The 15,238-nt window shown below is 46.1% G+C and overlaps 1 protein-coding gene across 2 annotated transcripts in view; it reads right to left on the minus strand.

Moving 5' to 3' along the window:
• Positions 1-1,010: 1,010 nt before the first annotated feature.
• Positions 1,011-15,238, minus strand: part of MARVELD3 (MARVEL domain containing 3) — a 16,014-nt gene continuing 1,786 nt past the window's right edge. The window contains exons 2-3 of one of the 2 annotated variants that reach the window (XM_023210349.3): positions 13,207-13,334; positions 1,011-2,586 (exon numbers count right to left, since the gene is read on the minus strand). In XM_023210349.3, the coding sequence (XP_023066117.1) occupies positions 1,949-2,586; positions 13,207-13,334 (766 nt within the window). In that variant the 3' untranslated portion in view covers positions 1,011-1,948. Of the gene's footprint in view, positions 2,587-7,749; positions 8,912-13,206; positions 13,335-15,238 lie in introns of those variants that run through there. The other variant, XM_023210350.2, reaches the window with a different exon arrangement.

The following is a 15,238-nucleotide window of genomic DNA, read 5'->3' on the forward strand; positions in this document are numbered from 1 at the left end:
ACTGACAAGTGGTAGTAAGAGAAGGTTTGCTAAAGCATGGTGAACGTTATAAAGCCGTAAGAAGTGGGAGTGTTGTTACAGTGATGGCTCCATTCCCTTGAGAGGAGCTGCCTTCTGGAGCAGTACTGGAGCTGGACCTGGGCACAAGGTTGGGGTCAAATAGGCCAAAGTCTCCATTTTATCAAGCACAGGACCCAGATGTGGGCAAGGATCTAATAAGGACCTATTTCAGAGAATATATGCTAGGTGAGAATAGTGGCTGGGCTTGGTGGTATTTCTCTGGAGGATAGGTGGAGAGTGGGTCGCTTGATTCTGGCTGCAGTTATACTTCTCATCTACCACTCAGTGAAAATTGTGTGGGACTCAGCCACTGTCTTGGGCTAAGGGTGATGGAGTGGAGACACTTTTCTGTGGCACCACCACTTTTTTATTTTTTTATTTTTTTTTTGAGACAGAGTCTCACTCTGTCACCCAGGCTGGAGTGCAGTGGCACGATCTCGGCCCACTGCAACCTCTGCCTCCCAGGTTCAAGCAATTCTCTTCCTCAGCCTCCCGTGTAACTGGGATTACAGGTGCCTGCCACCAGGCTGGCTAATTTTTTTTTTATTATTTTGTAGAGACAGGGTTTCACCATTTTGGCCAGGTTGGTGTTGAACTCTTGACCTCGTGATCCACCTGCCTTGGCCTCCCAAAGTGCTGAGATTATAGGCGTGAGCCACCGTGCCCGGCCAAGGCATCACAACTTTTAACCGAGCAATGTAGATTTCCAGTTGATTATTTTCCAAGCTTTATTTTTATAAAAGTACAATCTAGATCTTTTCCACTTAGGTAGGAGGCTTAGCTTCAATCCTTTGTCCTGAACAGGTTCCATAAGAATTCACTAGTAAAGAGCAAGAGGACAATTAGAAAAAAGAACATAATGAGAATGTATATTTCTAGTTGCATGTGATTTGAACTAATATATTTGGGACTAGCTGTAAAGTACAAGAATAGGTATAAAACATGCAAGATTAAAATTACTAAAAGAACTTTATTTTTAAGATTCAGTGTTAGTGATCTATTTCATTATGAGAACAGTCCAGGGTAATGAGATTACTAGCTACCATTGAAGGCCTACTCTATGGAGCAGTGTCAGGAAATGCAGAAATGAAAAAGCCTCTAGTATCCCTTCATGGTCTAATAAAATCAACTGTCCTATCTTTTTTGTTATCGTCGTCGTCGTTTTTGAGACAGAGCCTCGCTCTGTTGCCCAGGCTGGAGTGCAGTGACGTGGAGTGGAGTTTGCTCACTGCAACCTCTGCCTCCCAGGTTCAAGTGATTCTTGTGGCTTGGCCTCCTGAGTAGCTGGGATTACAGGTGTTCGCCATCAAGCCCAGCTGATTTTTTTTTTTTGAGATGGAGTCTCGCACTTGTTGCCCAGTCTGGATTGCAATGGTCTTGGCTCACTGCAACCTCTGCCTCCCGGGTTTAAGAGATTCTCCTGCCTCAGCCTCCAGAGTAGCTGGGATTACAGGCGTCCACCACCATGCCCAGCTAATTTTTGTATTTTTAGTAGAGATGGGGTTTCACCATGTTTGCCAGGCTGATTTCAAACTCCTAATCTCAGGTGATCCGCCTGCCTTGGCCTCCTAAAGTGCTAGGATTACAGGCGTGAGCCACCATGCCCAGCATTTTTTTTGTATTTTTAGTAGAGACAGGTTTCTCTATGTGGGCCAGGCTGGACTCAATCTGCTGACCTCAAGTGATCTGCCCACTGCAGCCTCCCAAAGTGCTGGGATTACAGGCGTGAGCCACCATGCCCAGCCTCAATTCTTTAACTTTGCTGCAGTCCAAAGAGAGCATTTGTAAAGTCAAGTGTGTGAAAACCATAGTTGTCTAATGTGGGGTTTTAAAAGACCTGTCTTTTTAAGAGAGACAATGTGGGTTCACACTTAGGTCCCGGAAGATCTCAAAGTGTTCCAGACCACAGGTATTCCGGTGCCTCACTGTAACTTCTGGGCTGTTCTCGGCTGCCTTTGTAGCGCTTCTGTTCTCGGTAGCTACGCAGGGCCAGCACCACGCTGGCGCCGTACATGATCACTAGAAGACAAGCAAAGGTGGCTGCTGCTCCGTCGGTGCCTGCCAGCTGGCAGTTCATCCAGGTGAGACCCCTGCGGGCATAGAGCCTCTCTCTTGTTTTGCAAGTGTCGGTGCTATTGATCTGCAGAGCCACGTGGAGGTAAACACCAATGCCTGTGCAGTAGCCCACTGCCGCTAGGAGGCTGAAGGCGGCCTCCGTGAGGAGCCACTTCCCTGACAACATTGTTAGACTCTTGGCTCCTTGGAGTAAGACGCCCATGGTGAGGACCCCCAACCCCAGAGAAACAGCCACGCCACCATATATCAGGGGCGACCGGAGGATCGTGTATTGCTGGTCCAGCTGCCGAACCTGCTCTAGCTCAGTGCCCTCGAACGGTGAGTAGTAGTTGTTCCCAAAGCCACCGCCACTGGAAAAGCTGGCACTGAATCCGGCAAGGACAAAGTAGGAGGCCACGATGCATATGAGAACCATCCCATTCAAGACCACCTCCACTATCTGCACCACACCTAGGAGAAGAGAGATTCGGGCTTTAACACTGACATTACGCATCCTGGCCAAGCCAGAGACATACCACAGGCCACCTGATTTTAAGGACATGGTCGATTCAATGTCAACATTTTTTTTTTTTTTTTTTGAGACAGGGTGTTACCCGGTCACCCAGGCTGGAGTGCAATGGTGTCATCTCGGCTCGCTGCAACCTCCACCTCCTGGCTTCAAGCGATTCTCCTGCCTGAGCCCCCCGAGTAGCTGAAACTACAGGCACAAGCCACCATGCCCGGCTAATTTTTGTATTTTTAGTAGAGACAGGGTTTCACCATGTTGGCCAGGCTGGTCTCGAACTCCTGACCTCAAGTGATCCGCCTGCCTTGGCCTTCCAAAGTCCTGGGATTACAGGCATAAGCCATCTCACCCAGCCTCAACGTCAGTACATTTAATTTCCTTTGCGTTTTTGTTTTGTTTTTAATCTATGTTTGAAAAATCGAAGGACCACCCTGAAAAAATTGGGGGCAGTTTCTTAAAAAATGAAGTTTCTTTAAAAACTTACCATGTGACCCTGCGTTTATACTAAAGAAACAAAAACTTATGTCCACACAAAAACGTGGACGTAAATATTCATTGTAGCTTTATTTATAATAGCCAAATATTGGAAACAACCCCAGTGCCCTTCAGCGGGTGACTGGTTACACAAACGGGTACACCCATACCGTGGGCTACCCTACTCAGCAATAAAAAGGAATGAACTCCTAGGCTGGGCGCCGTGACTCACGCCTGTAATCCCAGCACTTTGGGAGGCCGAGGCGGGCAGATCACTTGAGGTCAGGATTTGGAGACCAGCCATGCCAACATGGTGAAACCCCATCTCTACTAAAAATACAAAAATTAGCCAGGTGTGGCAGCACGTGCCTGTAGTTCCAGCTACTCCGGAGGCTGAGGCAGGAGAATTGCTTGAAACCAGGAGGCAGAGGTTTCAGTGAGCCGAGATAATGCTACTGCACTCCAGTCTGGGTGACAAAGTGAGACTCCATCTCAAAAAAAAAAAAAAAAAAAAAAAAGGAATGAATTCCTGATACATGCAACAACTTGAATGGATCTCAAGGGAATTGTGATGCGTGAAAGAGAATCCATCTTGGCTGGGCTCAATGGCTCATGCCTGTAATCCCAGCACTTTGGGAGGCCAAGGAGGGTAGATTGCCTGAGGTCAGGAGTTCATAACCAGCCTGGCCAACATGGTGAAACCCCATCTCTACTAAAAATACAAAAATTAGCTGGGTGTGGTGGCAGGTGCCTGTAATCCCAGCCACTCGGGAGGCTGAGGCAGGAGAATCACCTGAACCTGGGAGGCGGAGGTTGCAGTGAGCCGAGATCGTGCCATTGCACTCCAGCCTGGGACGACAAGAGCGACACTCTGCTCAGAAAGTTACATACCGTGTGATTTTGTGTATGTAACAGTCTCAAAAGGACAAAATTATAGAGAAATCCAGATTGGTGATCAACAGGGGATAGGAATGAGTAGGGATGGGGGAGGGAGGAAGAAGATGGGTGTGACGATGAAGAGTTAGCACAGGGATGTCCAGGGTGAGGAACAGTTCTGGATGTCGTTGTGATGCCGCTCACAGAAATCTGTACATGAGATAAAACTGCTTAGAACTAGGAACACATACAAATGTGTGCAGGTAAAAGGGGGAAATCTAAATGAGCTCTGTAGATTGCTACTTTCCTGGTCTTGATATTGTACTAGTTATGCAACATATTATCATTAGAGAAAACTGGGTTAAGGGTACACAGGAGTACTCTGCACTGTTTTTGTGACTTCTTGCAAATCTATATTTCAAAATTAAAAGTTTCTAAAAAGTTGAAATGACATAAGGTATAAACTGAGAAATTTCACTCATATCCAGTCTCTATTGCCAACCACTTTCATTGGTTTCTAATATAATTGTCCAGTGTTCCTTTATGCAAATAAAAAGCATGTTTAAATCTGCACTTCATTCCCTTCCCTGCATTTTTGCACAAAAGTAAGTGTACCACGTACACTGTTCTGCATCTTGAGTTTTTCATTTACTATATCCTCCAGATGTTTTCAGATCAGTTCCTACAAGAGGAGCCACATTTTGTTAAGTGGCCTTCGACTTTGTTGTATGGATGGATTCATCTATTCAATGAGGACCTTACTGATAGATACTTGGACTGAAAGGAACCCACAAATGGCACGAGGCAGAGGAAGCCAACGGGCCAACAGACTGAAGATCGTCTTGTCCGAGGTGAGCTTTTATTTGTTACTGACAGAGACCCCAAACCCTTCTTGGGTGTCCTTCTGGGAGAGGGTCTCCTGCCATTCCCTTGGCGTTCAGGGATGAGCATGAAGAGAAAAACAAATGAACCGAGAGCAGGACCACCAGGTTCAAGTCCCCACTTTTTACTGCCTTGTCATGTTGGCCAAGCCATTCAGTCCTTCTAAGCCTCAGACAATCTGACAAATGAAGCTAAGCCTGCCAATCTTCACCCACAGGGATGTGGGGAGGCTCAAATGAAAGCAGCTGGGTGAGGGGAGGTTCAAATGAAAGCAGCTGTGTGAGGGGAGGCTCAAATGAAAGCAGCCGTGTGAGGGGAGGCTCAAATGAAAGCAGCTGTGTGATACATCGGTGTTGTGTGGGAAGTTAACAACCAAAAAAGCAAGTATGTGAAAATACTCTAAAAATAAAATATTATACAAATGGATGGTGACACTACTCAGCAATGTTTCCAAAATGGAAGGGGATTGGTGAGAAACATAAGAAAGAATGGGATAAATGTCAGAAGAGTGTGGCTCCCCAGAAATCAGGACAACCCTCTAACACATTAAGGGGTACCATGATGTTTATAATCACGGCAGTGAAAGACTCTAAAGTACTTAGGCAACAGCTACTCAGCTTGCTAATCCTATCTCCTGCTGGGCCCACACGAATTCCTAGCGGTCCACAGGGACATCGCAGTTGAGGGCTCCGATAGTTGAAAAGCTACATTCCTCTAATTTAAAACTGAAAATAACATCAGACTAAAACTGTCCACTCATCACTCAGGCACGGTAAGCTACTGGTTTACAGCAGAGCAAGTGACTTGACCGAGACATCATTCTAATTCATAGGGGTTAGTGGACCCAACACCTTTCTCTCCCTTGGTTTTCCTTCTGCATGGATGTTAACATTTCACCCCCTGAAGGGAAACAGAAATACTCTACTAAAAATGCGGAAGAGTGGGACGTTGTCCTCTGGGACGGACTCGCAACCCAGGCAGCGTCTCTTAGGCTACAATGGAATAAATCTAGATCTTGCCGACCACCCGTTGACTGCACCCATTGACAGGAATAATGGTCTTCTGCCATTATTTGTGTTGGGACTGTTGAAGGAATACGGCCAGGGAATATTATCCCAGGTTCCAGTCAGGGTTGGCCTGGCTTAGCTATCAATATCAAGCAGGCTCAAGTATTTCCAAGCATGCTGTTAGTGCAGAAAGACACACGGGGCAGGGGACGGGGAAAAGGGTGGTGAGCAGAGCTAGCAGTAGTTTATGGTGGCATGGGACAAGTCTCCAGAAAGACAGCAGAGGGTTTGGTAGAGCGAAGCCGAGATCCTGAAACGACATGAGATCTTTGTTGTAAATAATGTCTTTCTGGGTCTGGCACGGTGGCTCACGCCTCTGATCCCGGCACTTTGGGAGGCTGAGTTGGGTGGATCACTTGAGCCCAGGAGTTCGAGATGAGCCTGGGCAACATGGTGAAACCCCATCTCTTCTAAAAATAAACAAATTAGCCAGGCACAGTGTCATGGGCCTGTAGTTCCAGCGACTTAGGAAGCTAAGGTGGGAGGATAGCTTAAGCCCAGGAGGCAGAGGTCGCAGTAAGCCGAGATCCCGCCACTGCACTCTCAGTCTGGGTGACAGAGCCAGATCCTGTCTCAAAAATAAGAAATAAAAAAAAATAAAAAAAGTCTTTCTGGGTGAGGCTGTTTTTGTGGCTGATCATTTAATAATCTGCTTAACTATATACCTATACCTGCCTTTGAACTTTAAATGTAGTCCTGAAAAAAACTGAGGAGAGCAAATCAATGTTTTTACTTTTTATTTTTCTAAAATTAATACATGTGCAGTCAAGCCATGCATAAATGAAAAGTCCCCTTCTCTTCAAAAGCAAAACTGTTAATACTTTCTGATGTTATTCTTGAAGAAATTTTCCAATCATATACAAGCATATATATATATATATATATTTCCTTTTCTAAACCCAAACGGAACTCACCTTTTAAATGTGACAAATGGTCTGTGTTTAAAAGAATATGATAAATGTATTGTAAAGAGGACATCAACTCCAAATTAAAATTCTTTGGATTTTTTATTGGATTCACATAAAGCAAAGAACTTATTCACTGGACTGAGAATAGATTGTAATGTTCCATAAGTCATAATTTAATGTGCAATAAGAACCCATGAAGTTGGCCAAAAGTAACACTCTTCTGTTGGGGAAGGTTTTACATTCTTTTATTCTGGATGGATCCTGAATTCTAGATGTTGGGTTTAATGCTTCACACAATGGCACATTTACAAGAGGTACAAAACGCTTATTGAGCTCTCAGGGCCACTGTGAGGGGCTTGCAGAATAGCCTCTTTGCAACCCAGAGAATTAATCTGATTCCTCCTTCCTCAGCCCACGCCTACCTCCAACTTAAATTTTACATGAGTAGTTTCCCAAGAGTCCCCACCCCCTCCATTTGCAGAATTAAGGAAGTGGAAGGACTGGAGAGTTCAGTGTGGAAAAACGTGTGGGCTAATCTGCTTGAGACAGCTGTGTTTAGAAAAATTCAGGCTCAAGTGTGGTCTCATGTCTATGTGGCTCTCCATGAACTTTTTTTTTTTCCTGGTATTTTGGCAATAAGGTCTCGGTCTGTTGCTCAGGCTAGAGTGTAGTGGCACAATCATAGTGCACTGCAAACTTGAACTCCTGAGTTCCAGCAATCCTCCTACCTCAGGCTCCGAAAGCTTTGGGATTACAGGTTTGAGCCACTGTGCCTGGGAACTTTGAAGATAAGGTTCATCAAATTCTCTTGGTGACTTCCTTTTACTGAATGAAGAAGTGCACTGTGTTGTAGCACATGCCTTCTCAGTGTGGCTCTTGGGCTCCAGGTTTTTGCTTTTTTTTTTTTTTTTTTTTTTGAGATGGAGTCTCGCTCTGTCGCTCAGGCTGGAGTGCAGTGGCATGATCTCAGCTTACTGCAACCTCCGCCTCCCGGATTCAAGCGATTCTCCTGCCTCAGCCTCCCAAGTAGCTGGGATTACAGGCGCCCGCCACCACGCCTCGCTAATTTGTTTTCTATTTTAGTAGAGATGGAGTCTCACCATGTTGGTCAAGCTGGTCTCGAACTCCTGACCTCAAGTGATCCAACCACCTCAGCCTCCCAAAGTGCTGGGATTGCAGATGTGAGCCACTGAGGCCGGCCAATTTTTTGCTTTTTGAAAAATAATTTTGGTTGTTCCCTTACTCACAGAGGACTGCAGAAGCCAGGGTCTCTTGCATCCATGGACACCGCTCCACGCGACTGGAAGCTCCGCCCACCACACCAACGCTGGCTCGCATTGGAAAGTTCCACAACGAGGGACTCTTGGGAAAGACAGTGGCTCAGACTAACTTCCACACCACTTGCATCTGGCAGACTAACTTCCACACCACTTGCATCTGGTTTAGAAACCCTTAAAACTCAAACATTTCTGCTGGCTTCTCTTTTAGCTTCCTGACTTTTCGGTAACCCTTTATGGCCAGGACAGCCCCCAGGGCAAAGACCACAATGCCCAGGGCAGCAAAGATTCCAGCTCCTATATCTGCCCCGTGGAAACTGCAGCTGAAACCACTGTAGCCTTTGCTTTGGTACAGCGCCTGCCTCTCTTGACACACAGGAGAGTCGTAGGCAGCAGAGAGGTAGTGGAAGTAGAAGTACAAGGCCGGGATGTACCCCCCTGAGATAAGGACGTCCAACAAGCCTTCAGTCACCAGCAATAGCGCACAATGCCACGGGACTTGCAGGACACCCATAGCAATGAAGAGGCAGCAGAGGGCCATGAGGGCTCCACTGCAGGCCATTGCCGCAGTGACCGTGGGCAGCTTTAGCTGGTAGAACTGGACATCCAGCTGCTGGGCTCTCTCCCCGTCAGCACCATCAAAGCCACTATAAGCCCCTCCGTACTGGTAGTAGTAAATGCCCCCTAAGCTGGTGATGCCCGTGTAGCCCCCTGTGGAACTGTAAGACACAGAGCTGCAGGCCAGGATCAGCAAGTTCAGGAGAACCTCCAGCATTTGGCAGCAGGCTGCAAAAAAAGGGTGTTACCATTTTTGAGTGATGCTATTTGGCACCAGGAGACTCTTCCACCTGAGGCCCACCTTCCGCACAGGGCTCAGACGCCTGTAGGCTTCTGCGCCTGTGGAAGGCCCAAGGCCAAAGTAGCACGATTAAAACTAGAGGGTAGCAGGGAACTGTGGTCTCCAGAAATGGTGCCAGAAACACTATGGACTCAGAGGGGTGACTCTAAAAAGAGCAAAGCAGTCTGCCCTGAGAGAGGGACAGGAGGATGGTGGGAGAGATCAGGCCAGTGAGCAGAAACAAAGCCATCCTGGATGGAAGGACAAGAATATGCCACCTTCCACCACCAGAAAGATGAAACAAGGCCGGGCGTGGTGGCTCACACCTATAATCCCAGCACATTGGGAAGCCAAGGTGGGAGGATTGCTTGAGCCCAGGAGTTTGAGACCAAGCTGGGCAACATAGTGATACCCCATCTCTAATTTAAAAAAAAAAAAAAAGAAGACTGGGTGTGGTAGCTCACGCCTATAATCCGAGCACTTCGGGAGGCCAAGGCAGGTGGATCATTTGAAGTCAGGAGTTTGAGACCAGCCTGGCCAACATGGAGACACCCCATCTTTACTAAAAAATACAAACATTAGCCAGTAGGCTCAGGTAGGATAATCGCTTGAACCTGGGAGGTGGAGGTTATAGTGAGCTGAGATCGTGCCACTGCACTCTAGCCTGGGCGACACTCTGTCTCAAAAAACAAAAACAAACAACAACACAAAAAACTAAACAAGTTATCTCTTTTTTTTTTGAGACAAGGTCTCACTCTGTCGCCTAGGCTGGAGTACAGTGGCACGATCATGGCTCACTACAGCCTTGACCTCCTAGACTCAAGCAATCGTCCTGCTTCAGCCTCCCACATAGCTAGGACTACAAGTGCATGCTGCTGGGCCTAATTTTTGTATTTTTTCGTGGCATAGGTCTTGGTGTATTGCCTAGGCTGGTCTTGAATTCCTGGCTTCAGGTGATCCTCCTGTCTTGGCCTCCCAAAGTACTGGGATTACAGGTGTGAGCCACTGCGCTGGTCATTATCTCCTCTTTATATATGTTTGTGGTGAATACAATTTGTAAGGGGAAAGTTCTCCAAGTCTGAAGAAAATCACAGAGCTTAAAAAATATAATAATTCAGAAAAAAACCATGGAAGTTATACATCAAAATGTTAACTGTGGTTCATGTATTAGAAATAAGAAAAATTGGCCAGGCCCGATGGCTCACGTCTGTAATCCCAACACTTTGGGAGGCAGAGGCAGGCAGATCACCTGAGGTCAGGAGTTCGAGACCAGCCTGGTCAACATGGTGAAACCGTGTCTCTACTAAAAATACAAAAATTAGCCAGGTATGGTGGTGCATGCCTGTAATCTCAGCTACTCAGGAGGCTGAGGTGGAAGAATCTCTTGAACCCAGGAGGCGGAGGTTGCAGTGAGCTGAGATTGCACCACTGTATTCCAGCCTGGGTGACAGAGTGAGACTCTGTCTCAAAAAAAAGAAACAGAAAAAATTAAGTTAATTAAACCTTTAGTGCTTACTGAATTAAAAAAAAAAAATTGTTTTACTGTTCTTAGACTTTAACTCATAAGTATGTCTTAAAGTTTAATGCTGTTTTATTTAGTTTCCCTAAAGAGTGTATCTGGGCTGTGATATTTTCCCAGAGCTGGATTTTTCCCGGGCCCTTGGCTTCTTTATCTTGGAAAAGGAAAACTGGCTGCTTTCCTTAAAATCAACCTTAGTGAAATATAACTTATATGCAACAAAACGATCCCCATTAAGCATACAGCTTGATGAGTTTTGACAAGTGCATGTACCACATAACCATAATCAAGACACAGAACATTCTCATTAGCCCAGAAATTTCCCTAGTGATGCTTTGTAGTCAATCCCTCACTTTCCTTGTCAGCAAACCACTGATCTGCCCTCTCTCGTTAGAATCTAGTTCTGCCTTTTCTAGAATATCATATAAATGGAATCATTTATATGTGCTTAAAAGCACATTTAAAGTTATGTGCTTTTGTGTGTGTGGCTTCTTTTGCTCAACAACATATAAGCTGGGTGCTTCTGAGCTGGAAATTGTACATGCTGCGAACACCGGCCTGTCAACATCCCCCTGAAGTTTGATAACCAGATTTTATGCCTGGTTCCAGTTGGTCTATTCATGAAACCAAGCTACACATTGCCTCATTGAAATGATGATGCTGTCTCAAGTGTGATCTTTATACTGTATAATTTTCCCCCAGAATGCAAACAACATTATTGTTTTCTTTTTCTTTTTTTTTTTTTACACTCTGTCATCATTTTATTTATGAAAGTTATACAGCCAGGCGTGGTGGCTCATGCCTGTAATCCTAACAGTTTGGGAGGCCGAGGTGGGCAGATCACGACGTCAGGAGTTCAAGACCGGCCTGGCCAACATGGTGAAACCCTGTCTCTACTAAAAATACAACATTTAGCTGGGCATGGTGGCACGTGCTACCTCCCAGCTGCTTGGGAGGCTGAGGCAGGAGAATTGCTTGAACCGGGACCTGGAAGGCAGAGGTTGTAGTGAGCCGAGATCATGCCACTGCACTCCAGCCTGGGCTACAGAGCTATACTCTGTCTCAAAACAAATTAAAAAATGATAGTTATACTTATTTATAATAATAAAAAAAGAAAATGTGGACTTAAGAAAACATGCAATGTAACAATTGCCTATAATAACAACCAATTAAAAAAATCACTGTGAATATATTTTTTCCTGAACTTTATGCGTACATTCATAATTTTTGTTGTTTGCTCTCAATAAAAAAAAACAGTTCTCTGGATATCTTACTGTACTTCTCTGAAGCTCAGGAGCTGTTGACAGAATTACAGGCCATGAGGTTGTGCCAATATCTGCAACTAGAGTAACGATCCTTGTACGTGCATCACCTAGAGCCCTTTCCTCAAAGTTCCTATAATCCTGTAATCACATGCATCTTTGGAATCACCCCGAGATTACCTTGTCAGGTATGAGCTCCACGAGTTCTCTCCCTTGGGCTGGAACGTTTTCTCCCTTAGTCATAGTAAACCTAGAAACATTTCTTACCAAATCATGTGAACTGTAAGCTCTTACCCAGACACACCAGATTTTCTTCATTGCTGACAAGGCCAAGACCGCTAGAATGGGGAACTTGGGGACGCCACATTTGGGGTGGATACATGATAGGATGGAAGTGTTTTTCAGACTGTGGGTCCTAAATAAGCATGGTTTTTAAAAAATGATTTTGTTTTTAATGAATGGGATAGAAAATATCAGAGTACTTGGTAGATAATAGGGTCAGTATGGTTTCACAACATTTTTGTTTCTGTGTGTGTGTGAACTCAGTCTTAATGTAAAAAAATATATATTTAACAACCTTGTGAATATATTATGTGTGTGTGTGTGTATATATATATATATATATACACACATATATATTTTTTAAATTTTTAAATTAATTTTTTTGAGATGGAGTCTGACTCTGTCACCCAGGCTGGAGTGCAGTGACATGATCTCTGCTTACTGCAACCTCCTCCTCCCAGGTTCAAGCAATTCTCCTCCTCACCACGTTAGCCAGGCTGGTCTGGAAGCCCTGACCTCAAGTGATCCACCCACCTTGACCTCCCAGAGTGTTGGGATTATAGGCGTGAGCCACTACGCCGGCCTTTTTTCCTTAAGCTAGAGATGGGGTATTGTTATGTTGCCCACGTTGGTCTCAAACTTGTGGGCTCAAGAGATCCTCCTTCCTGGGCCTTCCAAAGTGCTGGGATTACAGGCAGAAGCCACCGTGCCTGGCCTCAGTCAATAAAGTTAAAAAGCCACTGATCAAGTGTTGGGCGTCAGATCGTCAAGGAGAACAGGTGCTGCAACTTGGCTGCCCACGCCAAGTGATTTTCCCTCTCTGTTAATTTAGCCGCCTCGCCAGAAGGTATCTCCTCTGACAGCTGGCAGCTCATAGCCAGTTCCACCTACAGGCCTCTGCACTTCCACCTGGAGTCTGAAAGCTGCAAACATGGCTGCTTGCCTCTGCAAACCCAGGGCACGTTTAAAGAAAAGCACAGGAAATCTAACAGCTCTTTTGAGACATTCTACTTTTTTTTTTTTTTTTTAAGAAAACAAGAACCTCACAAGTACAGAAATGAAAATGCTAGGAACCCACAAGGGAATGTGCTTAAATTTTTGCTTCACCAGCTCAGACCATCCCTTCCAGAACCACCAGTGAGAGAGAGTAAATGATCAAACAGCCTGCAAAACAGCTCACCTCTCCCAGTGCACAAGTATTTGCATTTATGGCATTCCAGGAGTCCTTCTGCCTCCGACTGGTAATATTCCACCTCCTCTCGTCCAGGCCTGGGGGTCGAGGGCAGATATCTCACCGAAGGGGGTTCACTATAACCAAAAAGCATACGCGGCCATTAGGAGGTCTCTCATTCAATAGTGTTCAGGATTAGAACTCTTGACTCCTTGTGCTGGGCCCAAACATTAAAGACTACGCAGAAACAGAAATAGAATTTGTCCCAGTATTTTAAACTCCAGAGAATTCTCTGGTTTAGTGGCCCCACAGGACATCCGAATACTTGGCCCAACTCCGCTAACTAACCACGTGACAGATGCTGTGATGGGTACCCTTAGCACCACCTTTGATGGTTTGTCTGCCACTGGGAGCTGTCTAACCAGGTAGCTGCGAGCTGCCTTCCTGTGCGTGTGAGTTCTCAGTTCAGCATGCACCAGGACTCTTCAAAACCAGTTTGCATTCACATGACTCCGATGCCCATCACATTATTTCTTCCCCTGCCAACCCTAGCATTTTTTGTCCCTTCTCTCCTCGCTTTATGCAGCACATCCTAGGCTTTGTCTGAGATTCAACAGGAGGCTGCATTCTACTTGCTGGGCTCCCACAGTCTTTCTAGAATGTCTCTCTTAGGTTTGAAATTTTAAAAACTTTTAGCATGCACAGGAGGCCCCTGTTCATCTCTCTACACTCACAACCTTGGGCTCACAGACACAGCCATAGTGAACTATCCTCTTCGCCTCAAAAGATGACCGCTTTCCCATGCCTCTGGGTTACTACAGAAGCTATTCTGCTTGGAACACCTTTCCTCTTTCTCCCCAGTCTTGGTTTTTTTTTTTTTTTTTTTGAGATGGAGTCTCACTCTGTTACCCAGGCTGGAGTGCAGTGTAGCAATCTCAGCTCACTGCAAACTCCACCTCCCCAGTTCAAGCAGTCCTCCCACCTCCGCCTCCGGAGTAGCTGGGATTACAGACATGTTCCACCACGCTCGGCTAATTTTTTTTGTATGTTTAGTAGAGATGGGGTTTCCGCAATGTTGGCCAGGCTGGTCTTGAACTCCTTACCTTCAATGATCGACCCGCCTCGGCCTCCCAAAGTGCTGGAATTACAGCCGTGAGCCACCACGTCCGCCTCACACAGGTTCTTAAAGAAACCTAAAAATGCAGCTCTGAATTCTCCCAGGTCCTGCAGTTGCAGTGCAATGGGCTTTAGTCAGGGAAATAGCCGTTTCCCTGGGTGCACCTTTGACTGTATCTGGGCGCACCCTTTGTCATGCTAGTTGGTTTTAGATAATGTAACATAAACTTAGGATAGGAGCTCTCTCGCTGTGTGGACATAGCAGGGAGAGAGACGGGGCTCAGCCTCCAAGTCCCCGGGAGAGAGAAGACTCCTCCCCAGAGAAGAGGCCAGGTGTCAAAAACCAGAAAACCAGAAGCAGTCATCACCCCGGACTTGTCTCCTGTTGGAGCCGGCAGTGGCGATATCCCGTCTGCTCGCAGTTCACCATGGGGGGCACATTATCTGCGTATTCAATGGATGGAGAAAAACACCAGGTCCCTAGGAGGGGTTGTGGGGCCCAGGTCCCCTCTTGTCTTACCTTCCACCCCCACCTTCCCCTAGCTCAGAGTCTTCCAGTACACCCTGAACCTTTCTCCTTACAAGGGGCTTATGGGAATTCTGTGCTAGGCAGAATTCTGTGCAAAATTTTTTTTATTAGGAGGGTGGGGTCTCAAGCAGCCGTGGGATTCGAATGACGCTGTCTAGAGAGACCTCACTGGCAAAAGGGAAAACAAACCTGTACCCTTCAGTGGGGGAATTTTACGTAGACTGACTTCTTTGGTTAAAAATGTAGCTTCTCGGCCGGGCGCGGTGGCGCAAGGGCCGGGCGCGGTGGCTCAAGCCTGTAATCCCAGCACTTTGGGAGGCCGAGACGGGCGGATCACGAGGTCAGGAGATCAAGACCATCCTGGCTAACACGGTGAAACCCCGTCTCTACTAAAAA

This window comes from Piliocolobus tephrosceles, chromosome 17, assembly GCF_002776525.5.
Source record: "Piliocolobus tephrosceles isolate RC106 chromosome 17, ASM277652v3, whole genome shotgun sequence".
In the NCBI taxonomy this organism is placed as follows: Eukaryota; Metazoa; Chordata; class Mammalia; order Primates; family Cercopithecidae; genus Piliocolobus; species Piliocolobus tephrosceles.